At 47.9% G+C, this 19,740-nt stretch overlaps 9 protein-coding genes across 9 annotated transcripts; 5 read left to right on the top strand and 4 right to left on the bottom strand.

Annotated features, from left to right (window-relative positions):
* Nucleotides 1-557: 557 nt before the first annotated feature.
* Nucleotides 558-3,324, top strand: I302_102671 (uncharacterized protein; the record flags this gene model as incomplete). The annotated part of the gene is made up of 9 exons (XM_019188044.1): nt 558-629; nt 808-1,228; nt 1,389-1,442; nt 1,526-1,692; nt 1,805-1,900; nt 1,972-2,178; nt 2,293-2,638; nt 2,779-3,077; nt 3,244-3,324. 9 exons carry the CDS (start codon nt 558-560, stop codon nt 3,322-3,324), a joined length of 1,743 nt encoding a protein of 580 aa, XP_019050922.1.
* Nucleotides 3,325-4,065: 741 nt separating this feature from the next.
* Nucleotides 4,066-5,849, top strand: I302_102670 (uncharacterized protein; the record flags this gene model as incomplete). Its single annotated transcript, XM_019188043.1, has 7 exons — nt 4,066-4,306; nt 4,466-4,534; nt 4,625-4,721; nt 4,815-5,025; nt 5,125-5,139; nt 5,255-5,660; nt 5,749-5,849. The coding sequence occupies 7 exons, from the start codon at nt 4,066-4,068 to the stop codon at nt 5,847-5,849; spliced, it is 1,140 nt and encodes a 379-aa protein (XP_019050921.1).
* Nucleotides 5,850-7,027: 1,178 nt separating this feature from the next.
* Nucleotides 7,028-7,543, bottom strand: I302_102669 (uncharacterized protein; the record flags this gene model as incomplete). The annotated part of the gene is made up of 1 exon (XM_019188042.1): nt 7,028-7,543. One exon carries the CDS (start codon nt 7,541-7,543, stop codon nt 7,028-7,030), a length of 516 nt encoding a protein of 171 aa, XP_019050920.1.
* Nucleotides 7,544-8,037: 494 nt separating this feature from the next.
* On the bottom strand, nt 8,038-9,097 carry I302_102668 (uncharacterized protein; the record flags this gene model as incomplete). The annotated part of the gene is made up of 3 exons (XM_019188041.2): nt 8,038-8,116; nt 8,396-8,702; nt 8,935-9,097. The coding sequence occupies 3 exons, from the start codon at nt 9,095-9,097 to the stop codon at nt 8,038-8,040; spliced, it is 549 nt and encodes a 182-aa protein (XP_019050919.2).
* Nucleotides 9,098-9,884: 787 nt separating this feature from the next.
* I302_102667 (uncharacterized protein) lies at nt 9,885-11,188 on the top strand (the record flags this gene model as incomplete). Its single annotated transcript, XM_065869531.1, has 7 exons — nt 9,885-9,906; nt 9,967-9,998; nt 10,074-10,117; nt 10,296-10,397; nt 10,524-10,614; nt 10,791-10,984; nt 11,071-11,188. The coding sequence occupies 7 exons, from the start codon at nt 9,885-9,887 to the stop codon at nt 11,186-11,188; spliced, it is 603 nt and encodes a 200-aa protein (XP_065725603.1).
* Nucleotides 11,189-11,475: 287 nt separating this feature from the next.
* I302_102666 (uncharacterized protein) lies at nt 11,476-12,087 on the top strand (the record flags this gene model as incomplete). Its single annotated transcript, XM_019188039.1, has 1 exon — nt 11,476-12,087. The coding sequence occupies one exon, from the start codon at nt 11,476-11,478 to the stop codon at nt 12,085-12,087; it is 612 nt and encodes a 203-aa protein (XP_019050917.1).
* A 785-nt stretch (nt 12,088-12,872) lies between these two features.
* Nucleotides 12,873-14,760, bottom strand: I302_102665 (uncharacterized protein; the record flags this gene model as incomplete). Its single annotated transcript, XM_019188038.1, has 7 exons — nt 12,873-13,272; nt 13,397-13,585; nt 13,659-13,777; nt 13,873-13,998; nt 14,086-14,148; nt 14,209-14,242; nt 14,480-14,760. 7 exons carry the CDS (start codon nt 14,758-14,760, stop codon nt 12,873-12,875), a joined length of 1,212 nt encoding a protein of 403 aa, XP_019050916.1.
* Nucleotides 14,761-15,707: 947 nt separating this feature from the next.
* Nucleotides 15,708-16,900, top strand: I302_102664 (uncharacterized protein; the record flags this gene model as incomplete). Its single annotated transcript, XM_019188037.2, has 2 exons — nt 15,708-16,433; nt 16,814-16,900. 2 exons carry the CDS (start codon nt 15,708-15,710, stop codon nt 16,898-16,900), a joined length of 813 nt encoding a protein of 270 aa, XP_019050915.2.
* A 70-nt stretch (nt 16,901-16,970) lies between these two features.
* I302_102663 (uncharacterized protein) lies at nt 16,971-19,318 on the bottom strand (the record flags this gene model as incomplete). The annotated part of the gene is made up of 4 exons (XM_019188036.1): nt 16,971-17,665; nt 18,427-18,555; nt 18,635-19,123; nt 19,207-19,318. The coding sequence occupies 4 exons, from the start codon at nt 19,316-19,318 to the stop codon at nt 16,971-16,973; spliced, it is 1,425 nt and encodes a 474-aa protein (XP_019050914.1).
* Between the last annotated feature and the right edge of the window lie 422 nt (nt 19,319-19,740).

The following is a 19,740-nucleotide window of genomic DNA, read 5'->3' as shown; positions in this document are numbered from 1 at the left end:
ATATGAACGAAAAGACAAGATAAGTCAGGTGAGATAAGGAGACTTCACATTCAGATGACATGATAACAACTTATGCAGGTCATTTGGTCATTTATCATTCATCACCATCATCTTCAAGCAGATAGATCGACATATACATACACAAATTACTCATATACCTCACTCGCACCGCATCCATACCCTACTGCTTTCTTCTACTCTCTCTCGGTCCCATCATAAACACACTCGTGGTCATACCCGATCTCATCGGATAACTACACAAGTAACAACGCACAGGCCTCATTCCTCATTGTTTGTCCGAAACGTCACTCTATAGGTGCAAGGAGGAAGAAGATCTTTCCTTGAATCTCATTCAACTCTTCTCATTATTCTTCTTGTCTACTCCTCTTCTTGTCTTCTTCCGATAATCGAGTCGAGTCGAGTCGAGTCGACAAGATCTCTTTGGGGATATATCCATCACGAGGTATATATAAGGGGGGACTAGTATACCTACCCTCTTCAACAGTCTTCCCTCTTTCATCGTTCCTGCCCACCATATATCGACTGTCATACACATAATGGCAGATTTACAACAAGTGCTAGACCTGCTCAAGAAGCTGGATGCAAGACAAGAGGAATTGGCCGCTCAGGTGGGTTCTCTGTCAGCTTTTACTGCCTTGTCTCTTGGATGTCCTCTCTCCTAATCAACGGTGTATATGTATATCCCATCACCTCTTATACTATATTCATCCACTACATTCTCTCCCCAGATCAACCATATCACTTCCATTCACCACACCTAATACTGACATCTTACCCCTACTACAGGTCGAATCCCTCAAAACAACTCCCAACCCCTGCACATGCTCCCACCCCACTCACCCCAACCCCTCAACCTACCCCCTCCATCTAACCAACTCGACCCCCTCCTCGCCCTCCCCTTCCACCCCAGCAGGGACAGAGACCATCCCCATCCCCTCTCTCCCCGCTTCTCCACGAACCAACTCTGGTGGTGTCGAGGCACTGAGAATCTCAAGAGGATCATTCTCCTCTCTTCTCCCCTCTGCGCTGAACAATCTCGGTTTGGGGACGAGCCCACCTCAGAACACCAATGGCAGTACAACACCTTATGGGAATTTGTCTTTGGAGGCTGCTACTCACGGGGCGGGCGCGCCTGGACCTCTTTCTCCTACGGGGGATAAGGATAAGGATAGGAAGAAGGGGTATCCTAACAGGGTTGTTTTGACTAGTGAGCTTATATTTTTTGGTGGTTTCATCTGCATCTTCAGAGAATTGGGGAATGAAAGGAGAGGGCCAGGAGGTGTACTCTTCATCCCGTACCAATTGTCTGTTGATGATCACAAGAACTCAATAGAGATCAGGTGCTGATCATGTCTCTCACGCTACAGCATACCCCTCTCAGGCGGGTATCAACCCCATCCCAATCAACTGGGGAGCAGGTCGTGAGTGATCCGATCCAATCGTCAACTTACATGACACATACATATCGTTTTCTTAATGGAATATCGGCTGACCACATCCGCAGCCACCGCACGAGAACGGGGTCCAGTGGTCTGTTCGCGAATCAAGCAGAATCTGCTCATCCGAAATTCCATCGGTGCCCACTCGGGTTCATATAGTATCTACCGAGCTTTGTCGATTGCCATGGGTCAGCTCAGGACGGATTGGAGGCCTGATTTGACTAACACACATGTGAGTGTGGTCTTATTACTCGTAGCCCCACTATTACCCAAACCACCTCGTGTGGATCGATCCAATGTTGCATGGCACCTGATCATGTGTTGACGTTGTTACCTCGATCTAGCCCCCGTTCGTCCTCCCTCCCACTGATGGATGGTTCGGCGATAAGATCGTCTCGTTTGATCCGTGGGGTGCCATGTCCCAAGAAATCTGGGCCAAGGTGAGTCATCCCATCTTACTGAACAATTAGCTCGGGTGCCATGGAATCGCTGATGTTGTCCCAATCTCTAGGAATACGCCGAAGGACTAGACGTGCGACCTACCATCTCTCAAACCAAGGCTCATATCAAGATTGAAGAGTTGGATGTCTTAGCTAGGAAGGGAGAGTTTCCGGTAGATGGGGATATAGTTATCAAATCGCCTGAACTCGCTGCTTTCCCTGGTGTAGATCAGGGTGTTGAGGTGAATACGTACAAGGCGGCTGTTGATCCTGTCTGGGTGAGTGTGCTATTCTCGTCATGGCGCGTGAAGCACCTGCCTTTGTTGCCGCGCTTACCAGATGGTGTATATTCACTTGATGTTCCTTGCTAATTCTACTTTTCTGCCACCCAGTACCTTCCCGGCGTAGCAGCCCGACTAGGTATCGACGAGTCCATCCTCCGACGAGCGCTCTTCGAAGATACAGGAGGGATGTACCCTGAACTCCTAACTCGACCAGATATCAAGATTTTCCTCCCACCCATCGGAGGAATGACAATTTACATTATGGGTGATCCGGCCAAACTGCAGGATCCCAATGTGGAGATCACCTGCAGACCACACGATTCGTGTTCTGGTTCGGACGTATTCGGATCGGACATCTGTACTTGTAGACCGTATTTGATCTTTGGGATTTCGGAGGCTATCAAATGTGCCCAGAGGGGTGGGGTCGGGGTTATTGTTTATTTCCAGAAGGAGGGTGGGTGTGCTTCGTCTCTCGTCGAATGTCAGGGATTGTGGGATCGTCACAGATCTCATACTTCCACTTTGACCCATCATCCCATTCTTTACGATGCCATAACGAGTACTCCACGCTGACGTTGATTCTGCGCTGGATAGGCCGAGCCCTAGGCGAAGTAACGAAATACATGGTCTACAACAGGCGTAAACGAGGTGGTGATTCCGCAGCAGAATACTTCAACAACACCGAGGTAGTTGCCGGAGTGAAGGACGCGCGACACCAGGCATTGATGCCTGACGTACTTCATTTCCTGGGGATCAAGAAGATCACGAATCTGATTTCCATGAGTAACATGAAGTACGATGCGATTGTCGGTAGTGGGATAGAGGTGGTTAATAGGTATGAGATTCCGGAGGAGCTGATTCCTGCTGATGGTAGGGTGGAGATTGATGCGAAGGTGGGTTTCGGCGTTTTGATTTATGGGTTTGGTGGTCATACGGTATGAGATTGGACTTGAGCTTGAGCTTGAGAGTGCTGAGCTTACGAAGAACGGAAGGGGTCGTGGTGGTTGGATTTTGCTCGACGAGGTATCGTGCTAATTTTTGCTTTTTCGAATACCTCAGATCCAATCTGGTTATTTCTCGAAGAAGGAATTGACGGATGAGAGAGTGAAAGCTACGAAAGGGAGAGACTGGGGTGCGTAATTTTATTGCGTATCTACTGACTTGGTCAGGGAGTGAAACGCTGATACGGAATGGTTGTACAGACGATATCGTTCATTGAGCGATCTAAGGTCCAGGTCATCATCATCTATGATGCTGCGTTTGACTCCGAATGAGCATTTACTGATACTGGGTTTTCTGGCTTTGTTGAGTTGTTTTCTCCTTTCCGTGCTTGTGTTTAATTAAATTCATAAATTGTATATAGAGTTGGTGCTCATAAGTTTAGTATTTTGGCTTTTACTCGTTGTGGCGAAGTAGAATGTAAGTAGATGATTGATATATGCATTTCCATTGTCATGGTTGCTCACTGTGTGACTGCAAAGTGATACGTCTTGATCCTAACACACAAGCTGCCTAAGAAGCAGAGTAGACGACAGTCGATGATCTCGGAAACTGAGTCGACTGATAACTAAGTCACTGTCACTCATTGCTCCTTTGATGGAACGATGTACAAAGGATGGGTCACTCGTTTGTAAACCGACGGCGCAGTCGTGCGATGATTTACGTTGATGACTCGACAATCGTCCAATTGCAGCATTATACATGTACATATGAATGGGTGTACTGAAACTTCCACGACATCGATTCAAACCCACCACCAGACAAACAACATCAAAAACTCAAGAGTAATATTATACGAGGGAGAACAAACTATCTATCGACCATCGACCAATCAGACTCTTTATACTAACTGCAATCTTACTAGTATCTGTACTGAGTATAATGAGCCTAATCTCACCCACCCCCTCATTAAACGGACTAATCATCAAGAAACTCCCCCAATTCAATGTCCCTCCTGAAGGCGCCGATGAGACCACGCGAGACCCATTGTTCACGCCTATCAAGATGGGAGAGATAGAACTGAAACATAGAATCGTGATGTGTCCTTTGACTAGACATCGGGCTGATGAGTGGGGGGTTCACTCGCAGTTGGGGGAGCGGTACTACGAGCAGAGATCTTCAGGTTGGTCTTTTTTCTAGCTTCGGTAGAAAGAATCCTTTCGCTTTTGCTTTCTGCTTTTTCCTTTTTCCTGTGTTAGACGGGTGGCGGAAGAACCAGGGGTGCTCTACTGTACTGTAAGGATGGGTCGCTGATCTGGATTGTGATGGACGGTCATCGTAGATGGAGGGCTGATCATCTCCCAGGGTACGGTGGTGGCGCACGAAGCGGGCGGTGAAGGTTATGTACCTGGTGAGTTGGCGTCACTGCATCTGGGTGTTATGTTCCTGTTCGCCGAAACCAATTTGTACATTGCTCTAATCCATGTTGGACGTCCTGTAGGTATCTACTCGGACGAGCAGATCATCGCCTGGAAGAGGATCACAGATAAAGTACATGGCAAGGGAGGTAAGATTATATGTCAATTATGGGCATTGGGGTGAGTGGTCTGTTCTCTCTCTCGCTATCTCTCTTCTCGTTCTGATCGTTCTATGCTCGGGATTTACTGACCTTGATCCTGGGACACGGTCAGGCGAGTCGCCAATCCCCTGTTGGTCGATACCGTCTACGCACCGAGCGATATCCCCTGCGTACCTCAAGATCCTACAACACCCCACTTGAGGGATCTCAAGGTCATGACTCATCAGGATATACAGAGATTTGTCGATCATTATGGAAAAGCTGCGGGGAACGCTATGAACGCTGGATTTGATGGAATCGAGATCCACGGGGCGAACGGATATGTACGTATGCGTTTGGTACTGCACGACTCGATAAGTCGCTGTCTGTCGTCGATATCTTACTGACTTTCTGGGTGTCTTTTGGTCATCACACTATTTCAGTTGATTGATCAATTCGTAAGTTGACTTGATTCTACTTCTTTACTCACTGTCGCCAATACTTGACAAAGGTAAAGGTAAACGCGAGTAGCGACCATCGAGTCTGACAGTTGACGGTATGATGAAAATACAGCTCCAGACCAACTCCAATACTCGTACAGATACCTACGGCGGATCCTTGCCTCATCGCATTCGATTCCTCCTCCAGATCCTCGAGGCAGTCTCCCAAGTCGTTTCGCAGGGAAAGATCGGCCTGAAAATCTTCCCGTTCTCCACATTCCAGGGGATGCGTATGGACCACCCACTGGACACGTTCGTACCCCTCCTTGAGAGGGTGCTGGACCAATTCCCGAATTTGAGTTACATACATCTCGTGGAAGGTAATTATCCGGGTGATAGTTTGATGGACCTGCGGAGAGTTGTCGAAGAGAAAGGGGATGGGACGGGGGTGATCGTTGCTGGGGAATATACACCTGGAAAGGCGAGGGAGGTGGTAGCCAGGGATGGGGGTGCGTTGGGATTTGGAAGGTATTTTATCTGTATGTGTTCTCTTTATCTAGTTTGGAGTCCATCATTGACAAGAGGATAAGGGTGATTGATCCTGTTTTTACGGTTTTGGTTATATAGCGAATCCGGATTTACCATATAGGATCAAGAAAGGTTTACCGCTGAATGATTGGGATGAACGTACGTTCTACACTAGGGGAGGTGAAGGGTATATCGAGTGAGTGATTTGGTCGGGCTGAAACCACACATCGGCATCCGTGTATTCACTGCACATGCTGAGAATTGACGGATTCGCATAGCTACCCTACATGGGGAGAAGCTCACCAGGCTTGAATATCCTAAACCTTATTCTTATGTCGGATTGGAAATATACTCATCCTGCATCCATAATTCGATATGTATTGCATCAGATCATGTCAGTAATAGGTTAAGACGAAATTGGCAGTCGCAGCCTAATGATGACTCTTCCGGTCACAGGCTGCGTAAATGAGGTTGAGGTGTATGATTTACTGTATGTACCTGGTTGAATCCAGTCAGTCTATCCTATGAGCAGGCTACAGTACCATAAGTGAGAGTACCCACGAGACCCCCCAACTACCTGACTGTATAAAGCGCGTATAGACGGAGACGCCCATCCCGGTTAAGCATATGATGCACTGTACATATAATGTCGTTGTCGCTAGCTTTCATTCTTTCAATGTCAAGGAGACAGTGAGTTATAATGATATTTGAGGAAACGAGGACGCCCGATGGGTTTTTTTCTTTCATTTTTTTTTCTAAAGTCTTTCGGTAAGCTGGCCCTGCCAACTATAGTCACATCCTACGGTATCAGTATCTGGTCCAAAACTCAAAGGGTAATGTGGATGTAGCACTCACTCTCTCCATGCATGAACCATGTATAACAACCCCCCTTCCTCGGTCTCCAGAAGGTTCCGCTTACGTTCCGATGTGGATCTTTGGAACACCCGAGCGTCCTGGAAATCCACTATGGACATTCGGGTCCTATCTTGACTGGGATGATATGGTGATGCTCGACAGCGTCATGTACGAGATGCGCTTCTTCGTGTAAGGTCTTATACATCTGATCGATTCGAAGACTAAACCAACGCATTTTTCAGATATGTCACTCCTCTGTACGTTAAAGTGATCGACGCGCTCACTTATCATCCCATTCCCAAGAGTATGATCCCCCTCTACACCCATCATCCGGATCACCCACGTCTTCCAATATCATCGCGAACAGGTACGGCTCGTCCGGTCTACCCTCCTCAGACTGGTACCACGTAAATAAATTATGATATATTGGGACGACCCCGCCCTGTAGTTGAACAAGGTGATCCGGGTATATTCAATTTCCCCTATACGCCGCTGCTATAGCGGTGAGTTGAATATGATACCCCTAATCTTCGCCTCGGGGGTCTTCTGGGCCCGGTGGATACTCATTGGGAAATGCAGACGGTCTCATGAGTTTCAAAATGAGGGATTGAGGTTTGGAGATTCCATCGCATCCCATCAATTCGCCTCGGTAGATATCCCACAATTGGCCATCATGTACCAACTCGTCTATACAGAAGACCATTTGTCTCGATGGATCATCTCTTACAGAACGAGGGCCAGGAACGTCATGGGGCTCGGGCTCAGGCTCGGGCTCGGTCTCGTCGAATGAGATGTGCCGCTTGAGAAGGTATCGAGGGTATGAGGTGAGATTGAGACCTGTTCTTCCTATTTCGGAAACGGGGTATATCCCTATCCACAGGTGATGAAGGAGATTGTAGTCCCGATCCATCTCAACGGGGGATGAAGTGGATGTGGGTGGAGAACTGGTCGAGTTGGGGTATTGCTCTAGATCGGAGATTAGGTCGAAATCGGAATCGGAATTGCAATCGGATTCATCTTGTTGTGCGTCACTGGTCATGTTCTTCGGAACTTTGTCGTTCGTGTGCTTTGCTTTGTGCTGGTCTTGTTTGCTTTGCTTTGATACGCTGTCTTGATCGGATAATGCAATAATTAAAAAAAAACAGTAGTGATTGATGCTGGCTGTCTCGCCTGTGGGTTGTGATGTTTCACTGCGTACTTCTCTGAGCATGCACATCAGGCCACGCCATCAGCATCAACCTTTATCAGTCATTGGGGTCTGCTCGCTATAACATGGTCAACAGTATTACACTCGAAGAGTACACTCCCTGCCAGATTTGAGATAGATACTGTGCAAATGGGAGCTACACAAGGAAGATGTTTCCCTTGGTCCTTACCCGCCCACACGACATCATTCTTGCTTGAGATGAACCCATTGTCCGACATCAGTACAATCTAATCATGAATATGCATCATATTGCACATATATTGAAGACCTTCCACCCCATTCCGATATTACGGGGCCGGAAAAAGGCATCTAAGAAAGTATGATATCTAAAGTTGTACTTTGAGATCTGTCAAGTCGGTTTGAGAACCCACGGCGATGTTGTGTGGTGAAGCTTGTTCGAAGGAGCTACGCGAAGAGAAGGATCGGAGTCAGCAAATAATTAAGAAGAACAAGAATGACGATTTCTTCTGGCAATATAACAGGTGGGATGACATCAAAGCTTCTCAACGCTGCGAAGTCCTGATTGGGGTTTTGATCCTTCAAACATCGATTTTCTTCATTCTTCTCTCTGAATTCACACTCGTACATCTTACTAGACCTCAGAATATCACACCAATCGCCCCCGCCCCTTTATCCCGTCTCGACTGTATCTTGATATCAAAGATAGACCCGAACCCCACTCACCTAGGATATCTCATCCTCAACACCCTAGGCCTCTCCGCCTCCTGGAACAACAGCTTTGTCTCCGCCGCATCTTTACTCAATTCCAAATGCTTGTCGTTCCTCTCCGTCCAGATCTTGCTCTCAGGAGTGATAGACGCCAACAGCCTGGTCACGTAGGGTAGGGATTGATCTTTGGTGGATTTGGAGAATGTATCTGGGTCGAGGGAGGGGGAGGTGGTGTTGGGTGATGTGGAGGGGATGTAGGGGTAGGCGAGGATTGATAGGGTTGTTAAGACTAGAGTGTTTCGCCAGAAGGGGGTGAAGAATGCTGGGGTAGGGAAGAAGGGTCAGCAAGGCTCTCAAGACTGTGTTTGTCACAACATGGTTTCTTGTTCGATACGTCATATTTTTGTTAAAGGGTTCTTCATGTGCACAGAGACATCACTGTCCAAAAGTACTAGTACATGACCACGATCACAGATGACATTCCCTCCCTTCCTGCCGCCATCTATGTCTACACCTTCCATACACCTTTTACATGCAATAAGAGTTACACTCACACTCCGTCGTGTAGGCATCATCCGCTCCCTCTCCATGACCATGATGAGAATCATCGTGACTCGCTCTCTTGGGTGTTGAAGTCGATATACCTCTTACCAACAGCTGTTGTCGGAGTATGGAGGATGTTGGTCGTAGCATTGATGATGATGATCTGAGTGACATTGTGTATTGTAGTATTTGATGTATCTTTTATACGTATCAATGTGATCAATGTATGCTTTCATGTTATCATATAATATCCCTCTGTTCATAGGTCAGATACCATTATGGTATGACTGCACGAGCCATACAGCCATACAACCATACAACCACGGAGTTAAAGGGTAATATAGCATTGTGGCATATTTGATCCCGTCTAAGTCGACCTCGGTTTTGTCTGTGCGCGACCTCTGTCTGTGCGTTTGTGTATGGTGGTGATTAATCCAGTAATATGATATGGTGAAACGTACTAGTAGGCTTCAGCAGGATGCCAATGGCAATATGCGTATATGATATCAACGTTTGCATACGATGTTCTATAGACTGTAGAAAATAGGTGAAAGTTATGTAGACTGGAAAAGATGCAATATCGATATATTGTTGTATACAAAGGGGTATGGTGCCTCGGTGATTTAATCAATGATATTTACTGGTTCATGTCATGATGACATTACGAACAAATCATCCGACGCGTCTCTCTTTCATCTATTTACATTACTCGTATCTTACCACACATTCATTCATCCAACATCGACCACCCGTCACGACACCTTGTCTAAGCTAATAGTGCAGTGGCCAAGTAAGAGGTACGAGCTGGGCAGCACTTCGATCCAAGCGATAGAGCAACAACTAGGAATACGACCACGATCTCGCCCTGACCTGATTCTAGCAGATATACGAAGTCTGTTTACGTGAATTTCCCGACTATCTCTGTTTGCCAAGACGAGTCTAGCATTTGTGGTCACAAGAGATGAACATGCAGAGTATAAAGTGTGAGCTATCATCTTCAACCGCTGACAGGAGTGACCCGACTGATAAGCTGCAAAAACTAGGTGTCGTGGTTGGAGACGGAGCTGTAGGAAAGGTTCGTTCGATAAACGATTAACACTGAAAAGAAAGAACAAACACGATTGAAGACTAATGAGGATTCTACGCATAGACATGTCTTTTGATATCTTATACGACAAATGCTTTCCCTGGAGAGTGAGTGTTGCTTTCCTTCTGTTCTGTCAACTTGAACTATCCCTCTTCACCCCAACCATATCCCTCAAAGTGTCCATACCCGTCCGACAACTTCCAAGTCGGATGCCCAGTCCTTCTCATTCCTGATCACTTGACGATATCCTGCGAGCTCTTGCGCTGACCATACTTCGTTCTCTAGATACGTGCCAACAGTGTTCGACAACTACTCCGCATCTGTCTTGGTGGATGGTAGACCGGTATCACTGGGATTGTGGGATACAGCTGGACAAGAGGATTACGAGTGGGTCCTATTGATCATGAATCACCAAACGTTCCGTCTCTTTCCAGTTAAACCACTCTACCTTCTCAGATCTGGCTATCCAAAGACTTGTTGATGGTCACCTATTGACCATGACCCTCTCTACAGCCGTCTTCGTCCGTTATCCTACCCTCAGACAGATGTATTCCTAGTGTGTTTCTCGGTAGTATCCCCTCCCTCGTTCGAGAACATCCGCACGGTGAGTGCAGTCTTCAGCATTCAAGGCTTAACGGATGTACTGACGAGACCGACTTGATCGCATTCTATCCGAACAGAAAGTAAGTCAATCTCATAAATACAGATACTCCCAGAAACTCGTCGATCCAAATGTACGGAGCAGATTGACTGATAATATGATCTCCTTTAAACCTACAGTGGATCCCGGAGATAGCTCACCACGCACCGGGCGTACCGATCATCCTAGTCGGAACGAAATTGGACCTGCGTGAAGATCCTGTAACTCTCCAACGTCTGAAGGAAAGGCGATTCTCACCTATCACTTATCAGATGGGCGCTCAGTGTGCGAGGGATGTGGGAGCGGTGAAGTACCTAGAAGCGAGCAGTAAAACGTGAGTGGTCCTTACCAGAACAATGTGGTCATCGATGAAACTGGCTGATCTGACTTTCTCTTTGTGTGTGGATGACTTGTCCATAGTCAGAAAGGCCTGAAGAACGTATTTGACGAGGCTATAAGGGCGGTGTTGCAGCCTTCGATAGGTCAGATGAACCCTGGTGCAAGTAAGAAGAAGAAGAAGCAGTGCGTGATTCTGTAGCGCTGCGCCATCTTGAAGGGTATTCGTTTTCGTTTTCTAGTTGTCGTTTGGACATTTATGCATTCACGTTTACGTTCACTGAGTCGGTCAGGACATGAATCAACCTTGTTGGATCGTCAAGGGGTGAAATACGTTATAACTTAACAACCTTGTTCTGGAAAGTACGACGTGCGAGCGAAGGGAAGGAATCAACCCAATTGGCTATCTCCCTTCCTTTACAATATGATATCATTTCTCGCAGTAACATCGGTATAACACTATCAGTACATGTTACCTGGTAGCTCACCATGACTCGCTCAAAACGGAAGTCAAGACAAAGCAGAACCCCAAGGACCGGTACTCGTACGTGTACTGCCATCCCCTCAACCCCAGCCAACGAGCAGCAAATCCCCAAAGAACCAAGCACGTCTCCCCTCGAAAACGAACAGGTAGAAAGGGAGGTAGATTATAAGAAGATCGACCACCTGCGAATCGAGATGCAAGAGGACACATGCATAGGACAGACGCGACTCGACCCCGAGGTGTATAAGGACTTGATACTTGAACGACATACCTTGTTTAGCAGAGAGGAGATCGTTGGTCAAAAGATACAAATTCAGCCTCAACCTCAAGCTTGTTCCGAAGACATCAGAGCAAGTCTCAACGAGTCTCTTGCACCGTCATCGGCATCCTCCATTTATGCCGGTGCACAAGAGCAGGTACAAAGCTGGGGGTCGACACCGACAGTATTCTCGCCATCACCGAGCACAAATTCCCCGCCTCCTCTTTCCATCGCGTCGTTCTTCGATCAGGACGTTCCGAGCGGAAGTAGCGTTAGCGATATCATTCCAGCCGATCCCAGCTCTCTGCGTCAGAACCTAGAGCCAGAAGCACCTCAACAACCTCCTCGGGACAAATGATATTTCACGTCGACAAGCTACTCCACGTCGGTAAATTATGGGACATTTACACAGGCAGCTGCTTCATATGGGAGATGTGATGTGTGGTTCGGTCAACCGTGGACTGGAGGAACGGTCGATTTTTCTTGACGCTGAGAAAGTCCCTTTGGTTCTGAGCATGGTGATTGAACGGATCAGTCTAGAGTAACGATGACGAGGAAGAGCATAAGTCACATGTATAATAGTATTTCGCTGCGCTGTCGACTGGGGATAAAGTATCACTTTGACGGATGTTATTGTACATACTGTATTTCCAAAGGTAATGGCGGAGGCAGAGGTCGCATTGCGTTGTTATGGAACTCTTACTGGATGAGGGTGAGCAGACGGAGTGAATCAACATGAAAATACGAAGCGACGGGATGAGTCCGATCAAGCATTAACTCGGAGCTTGGTTTGTAGCGCAGACTTGTGTTTAAAAAGACACCAAGTCGATGTATTCTATTCTCGTTGCTCTGCTTGTCGAACACGCTATCACCAGCGCAAGAACGAACCACCACCAGCACATGCACAGAGTGAAATCTCATTACATCAGGATATAAGAGACGACTGAGGAATGGGATGAACTAGGGAAACAAGTATAATGAGAGTGATATATGTATGAATGAGAAAAGGAAAAAGAAAGTCCATTGATGTATGTCAAAAAAAGAAACGTTATGCGTGAGGTGTCATGACAAAGACATTTTTCGCTGGTTTCCTTCCGTCTTCTGCTCTCCAACTGACCCACTAAATATGTACTGTAACCTCAATTAAAGAAGAGAGATAGCACCGACCAACATACCGACGACGGCAACGCCAGCACCAAGGAACAAATTGCTCGATCCGGTCTGGTAGGTCAACATGGCGCCAGAATTGGCGCCAGTAGCATTGGCGTTGGCTTGGCCGTTGGATCCGGAAGCAGAGGCGGAAGCGGAACCTGAAGCACCTGATCTGGAGGCCGAGGCGGAAGCACCTGATGAACCGGACGAACCGGAGGTGGACGCGGCAGCTGAAGCACCAGCGGGTCGGGATTGGGAGGTGGTACCGACTGAACCGGCTTGGGTGGAGCCACTGACGAGCACAGAGGGAGTGGCAGTCACGGCCCAGTCACCGGTGTTGACTCCGTTGGAGATGGTGGAGTAGGTCTTACAGTTGGAGGTGGCGGGGTAGCTACGGACGGTAAGTCAGCATTGTGAACAATCCATACAGACGGATGGGAATGAGCGGGAACGCCAAGGCAAGGAGAAGATGATGCTTGGGATTTAAGAAATGATATTGTGGAATCCAAACTCACAAGGCAACAGACGAAGGAGTAACGGTTTGACCGACAGTGAACATACCGACAGAGCCGTCAGCAGTGTAGGTACCGGTGTATCGTTGTCTGAAGGTTGAGTAACCACCACCGGCTTGAGGGTAAAGACCGGGGGGAGCAGCGGGTTCACCTTCACATTCGGTGAAAGTGTTGTTGGATTGGTAGAAGTCTCTGCGAGGGTGGAAAGATATGTGTCAAAATCCAACTTCCGAGGATAAGAGGAATTCTCGCAAGCTTGACTCACTCAATGGCCATGACGAATTGACAACCCATGATATCGAGTTCGTGTTCACATTGAAGGGCAGCAGTTACATTACCGGTCTCGGCGGTACACACACGAAGACAGAATTGGTCGTATGAGATCTGATGGTAGGATAACGGTCAGTCGGGTCGAACGATGCTTGAGATATGGGCAGGAACGGGTAATTCCAGGATACATAACGTTGTGTTCAACTCACGAATGACATCCATTCCTCGTAGAAGACATCGGTACCACCGACGTTTGAGGTGACGTTACCACCGATAGGGTTACCGAGGTTTTCGGCACCGTGAGGGTCAAGTTCACCACCGGCATCACCGTTGACCTGGGTAAAAGCGAGTCACAATGAGCACAGAATTCTAAATGCCCCTATCGGGACGGAGTAGATCGATTCCAAAAAAAGATCACTCACAATTCCTACCTTGGTACCGTCCCAGAAACCGTAGATCTGGACGTAAAGAGGGGTCTTGATGAACTGTGGGAGCAGTGTGAGGTCAGTGCGTGTTGTTTGGGAAGATGGTCAAAGTAAACATACGTGGGCAGCGTGAATGGCACCATCTGGAATCAATCTATAGGTTCGTAACGATGATGATGGTCAGCTTACTCCCTGCAGATGGGACTGAAGAAAGGGCAAAATGGACGGTGAAGAAGTATATGAGATTGCAGTCCTGAGTCCGCTCAGATCTGCTTTCTTCCAGAACCTTTCGACCCGCTCTCTTCGCCACTCCATCTCTTCCCTACACCCCTTTCACCCTTGTTCTCGATGGGATGGCAAGTGATCACAAGGAGAAAGGGTCTGGACTCACCTAGCACCGTTTCTAGGCTTGGTACAGTAAGCAACCACGATAGGCTCGACATTACCGATCTCATTTTCCGGCGCACCGGACTGGTCTGGAGGACCCCAGAGACAGAAATCGTCCACACCGTTCAAGGTGATCAACCTCGAGTCGGAAGTTTGGTTTACATATGATCCGATGGGGTAGAACTCTGGTTTATCTGGGTTGGTAGCTCCGTTGGGGAATGATGCGGTGACTTGAGCGGAGGCGAGGGAGGGGAGGAGGGCAAGTAAGGGGATGAATTGGTACATGTTGGTGAATACTTCGTTAGCTATAAGATAAGGATGAGAAGGGGGGGTTGAGTAGATGAGAATGATATAGCTAAATGAGATATATCGAATATATATAAAAAAGAAAGATGAAGAAGATACAAAGACGAACAAGAGAGAGAGAGAGAAAGATACAAAGAGGAAAGAGGATCAGTTGACTTTTTGGTCTATGGTGTAGTGAAGTGTAGAAGTTTAGAAGTGTAGGTTGTTTAGTAAGTCTAACTACCAATGCCAAGTAAACGCATCGCCCCTTTCCTGTCTACCCTTTGTTCATATCGAGAGAATGACACGGTCCACTTAACAACAGCGCATGACACGAGAACATCCCAGCACAATGAAGCCACCGACGAAACCTCAATCGAACCCAGGGGGAAAGAAAGTCTTGGCATTGTTTATTGATCTCATTGGATTCGCACACGGGGCAACAAGTCGGACCACACGGGGTTACTGTTAATTGGGTCGGTTGCTCTCGTTGTTCCGTTAGAGATGAAAAGACAGTCGCCTCTTCTTGTAGATATCATGATGCTGATCACTTCTATAAAAGTACATCTACGATGGATGACAGATCATCTCCATGACCATCGACTGAAAGAGACCAGCAACGTCCAATGCCAAGACTTTCTTTCCCTCCCGTTGATCTACGAATTAGTAACACGAGCCTCGACGGTATCAAAACGAAAGACAATAGGCACTCACCGAAACGCGTGGTTGGGTTGGGGCAAGTCTATTTCTGCTTACGTAAGAAATGACTATGCTTTTGCTATGCCTCGGTGATCCACGTGGACAACGCGGCTACGATGAATTTCAGCTACAACTGCCGAAACGACAACGACAACGTTTGTGAGGAGAGAGAGTGATGAGAACAACATAAATAGTCAACTCCAAACAACACATTGGGTAGCACTCTGCTCACAATCAGTGCCAGCATCATGTCAACTCTACCAACACTACGCTCAACCATCGCCTCGAGCTCAAGAACCTCACTACTCAGAGGTCCATCCCAAATAATCCCAAAACCCTTCTCACCTCGATCACCCATCTCCCCCTCTCTAACTAGACAGATACATACTCGACCGCTCTCACTTAGACTACACTTTCAACGTACGAAACTCACTCTTCCATTAAAATCCATCAAAAGACCCTTTTCCTCGACCCCGCTTAGATCCAACACCAATACCACCTCATCCTCGTCCTCAAACTCAAATCAATCAGAATCCGAGCCCTCAGGCGTGACGGGCAAGCTTAAACTCCTCTTCAAGAAATACGGATGGTACGCTCTCGGAATATATACCCTCCTTTCCACCGTCGACTGCTCCCTAACATTCATAGCGGTCCACACCCTCGGAGCGGAGAAGATCGAACCTATTTTTGATGGTGTGATTCAATTCTATAGAGTAAGGAGGTACGGCGAGGACGAGGCCGAGAACATGAAGAAGATAGATGAGGAGAAGAAGGAACAGGAGATTGAGCGGGCCAAATTGGATGGGTCGGTGGAGAAGGAGAAGAATAAGTGGTTTGGGAAGACTTTCTGGGCGGAGTTGGCATTGGCATATGCTATTCATAAGACGCTGCTTTTGCCTGTTAGAGCGGGGTTGACGGTGGCGTGGACGCCCAAGATTGTCAATTGGCTGACTAGTAGGGGCTGGGTGGGGAAGGTGAGTTGGATTGTGTCTCTTATATTTGCTGTACAAGTGGCGGGTTGATGAGAGGATTCGGAGCTGGATTGGATTGGAAAGGATGGGGGCATTGCGGAAACTAGGGTAGAGGAATGGGGGCATTGCGGAAACTAGGGTAGAGGAGATGAGGCCGAGGCGGGAACGGGGCGAAGGGACAGGAGGGGACGGGAGGGGTCCAGGAAGAAGGAGGAATGGGCCCAGACAAACGGGAAGGTGGAAGGGGTATGACCAAGGCGGAAGAGAAAAGGCGAGCAAGGAGGAAAGGACGAAACGAGCAGAGCAAGCGGAAAGGCCAAACCGAGGCAAAGAGACGTTGGAGAATATAGATCAGAGCTGATACCTTCACGTCGTACTTGCAGGGCGGTCTGACTCGAGCCGCAACCCATGCGCAAGGAAAAGTCAAGGTTGCATCTGACAGGGTGAAAGATAGAGTCAAGAGGCAATAAAATGAAATATCCTTTGACCATACAATGCATCGGTCTATGGATCACGTATCCTATGCGGTGAATACTGACTCTACTTGATCCACCTTGCATCTTCATCGATACCATGGACGAATACCGTCTGCTCGGACAGGCTGGGGCGCGGCGGTTGAGGACGAGGGACATCGGTATCCGTCTGAGTCTCGATAATCTGTGGTATGATGTCTCTAAGAGCGGGAGTAGTGGTAAGTGACTTTTCTGGTTGTGAGGGCGAAAAGAGTGTAGTGGGAGTGTGTTTCGGCGAAGCGACGGGGGAGCGGCTTCTCGAAGGTGCAAAGATTCGACTAGCTTTGAGGTGCTCTGACGAAAGCTCCGATGAAGGGGGAGTGTTCATCATGTCGTCATCTCCTTCTCCTTCTCCCTCTGGATGTGGCCGGGTTTTGGTTTTGATTTTATCGAATCTGGTGTGTCGTCGAAGAAGATATTGCATACACGCCCTATGATCCAACCCCGCCCTTCCAAAGATGGAATCTTCGTACATCCCTATCCATAGGTAATCCACCCGCTTGTAATTCACATCTCTCAGACACTCGGACGCAGAGGGTGATGGCGATGCGCTTTTGGGTTGGACCTCTACCACCCCATGCGCTTGATCGTTTTTTGCAGGATGAATAAGGTTGAGGGGATTTGCCGCTTGACCTTGACTAGGACTGCCTTTGCCTGTCTTGCGCTTTTTTCCAACGAGTCGGATCCTGTTTCTATGAATATCTCGATGAGCGTGGTCAGGCCCTGGAGAACAGACTCATTTGCTATAGGAGGAGTAAAGGATAAGACAGATTGATGTGCAAAAAATCATAATAAAATGGTGGCCATGTAGTTTACGGGTACTCCTAACTCAATGACGGCGCAACCACGTGATTATCTGCCAGGATTACTCGTACAAGCTGGTACAAAGCAATTTTGTACATAGTCCGGTACTGTCGCTCTGATTACCCAGGACATTCAAAGGATCGCACATTGCTTCTTCTTCTTTTTCCCACTTGCACCGGGGTCGATCTGGCCTAAGTGGACGTAGCGAAGGATGCAAGACCTCTCGGACAGCCTCGCCTTTTGGCTATTACAAGATTAAACGGGGCGAAAGATGGAGTGAAGAGGCAATAAGGATGGTACGGGTACGATGTCACACAAGTCATCAACGCAGAAGCACATCAATGCATGCTCATCATGTGATAATCGTCTAGATTCACAAGGCTGTACGCTGCACTCGGAGGTTTGGTCACGACACGTCACTCGGTCGTGGTGTCCTCAAAATACTTCAAATCATGTACCTGACCCAGCCCGTCCTTAAACCTTTGGATGGTGTGCGACATGAACCACGGATCTTCCACCTCGATATTTGGGTATACCCTTTTGATATGATCGGGGACTTTCCCGCGGTCGTACACCGTATCGACCCATTCTTTCCTGGTTGGTCTTTGCGGCTCTTATATCCGATGGGCAGGCTTGGGATCTGATACTCAGATGGTCTGATGGGTCGTTACTATATTTACAGTTGTAGGCGATGTCTAGGGTACCGGCTGGATCTTCGGTGTATGACGTTACAAAGTCGTCGTTTGCGTTGTTGATGTTTCCTACGCTGGTTGATTGGGTTGTTCCATCTTGGACGAGATGGTAGTTGCCTATTGACGTATCAGCATCGCCTGGCTCCTGTCCATGCCAGTTGGAGAGTATGTACAGTACAGATAAGCTCATACGTACCCGATGTGAGCCTAGGCCTCACAACATAATCCTGTACCATCCCGACTCTTCTCCTTACCCCATCCTCAATCTCGATGAGACCCTTCTCATCATCTTGGATCGAGGGGATCAGAGCGATGATTTGACTTCTCACCGACTTGTCCCCTGTGAGCGGGGTATCAGCCCCCAAAGCACCGCGGGACATGGTATCATCGTTCCACGAGTCTCTGGTCCTAGTTTGAGTCTGCTGGTCAAAAGGGTCCCGAGCAATCATATGAACAGTGGATGAAACACCCTTCATCTCTTTACCTGTATCAGTAGGTCTAGGTCGGTACGATATGCTCGTGCCCATTCTCATAGAATTGGAGACCGGATCGAGGGTCAACCAGATTTCCGGGTAATCATCGTCGTTCGCTCGGATCACTCTTTGGATCACGTTTGAGTGAGGGAGAAGGTGGGAGACGTCGGTACAGGGGAAGAAGTCGTCGTTGGTGGTCAGGAAGTATTTCCCTTTGGTAGGTCATTGTCAGCTGGGTGTTGACGGGTACAAGTGATTGACGAGTTTCAACAACGATCAGAGTGGGGGTACTCACCGACTGGTTTATTGAGGACTGTGAAGGCCGTGGCGGTGGGGTGGCGAGTGGCGATATCAGTATCAGTCAAACTCGAGTTTGGCTCTGAGTTGACTGTTTGATGGCTTGACATTCTGTATGTGATACGATTTTATCTGAGGGATCGATCTGGTGGTAAGGAAATGAAACCAGTGGCGAATATCTGTCTACTGTCTACCGTATCAGACTTGGTAGAGTATTTATATATTTATATACACCAGACTGTGGGTGATGGTGCGTAAGCACTGCAGTGCGACGGCAAGACCATTGAGAACCCTTTCCTTTCTTCTTGAATGCTCGCATGTCTTCTCTCAGCTTGCATATATCTCCTTTCATCCTATCAGGAGCGAAGCAGTTTCCCTGCAGTTTTTGACATCCTTCGTACGGTACAGTACTGTAAACTGGGGGAGTTCCCGATTTGATCGGACGAAGTCCAACCTTCCTTTCTGTTGGTCAGGTATCATGACCGTAGCAGCTGTTCGGGCTCTCTGGACGGTCGGTTTGGGAATGCGCTGA

Source organism: Kwoniella bestiolae, chromosome 1, assembly GCF_000512585.2.
Source record: "Kwoniella bestiolae CBS 10118 chromosome 1, complete sequence".
Classification (NCBI taxonomy): domain Eukaryota; kingdom Fungi; phylum Basidiomycota; class Tremellomycetes; order Tremellales; family Cryptococcaceae; genus Kwoniella; species Kwoniella bestiolae.
The sequence above is the reverse complement of the archived record's forward strand: the minus strand, read 5'-3'. Positions and strand labels throughout refer to the sequence as shown.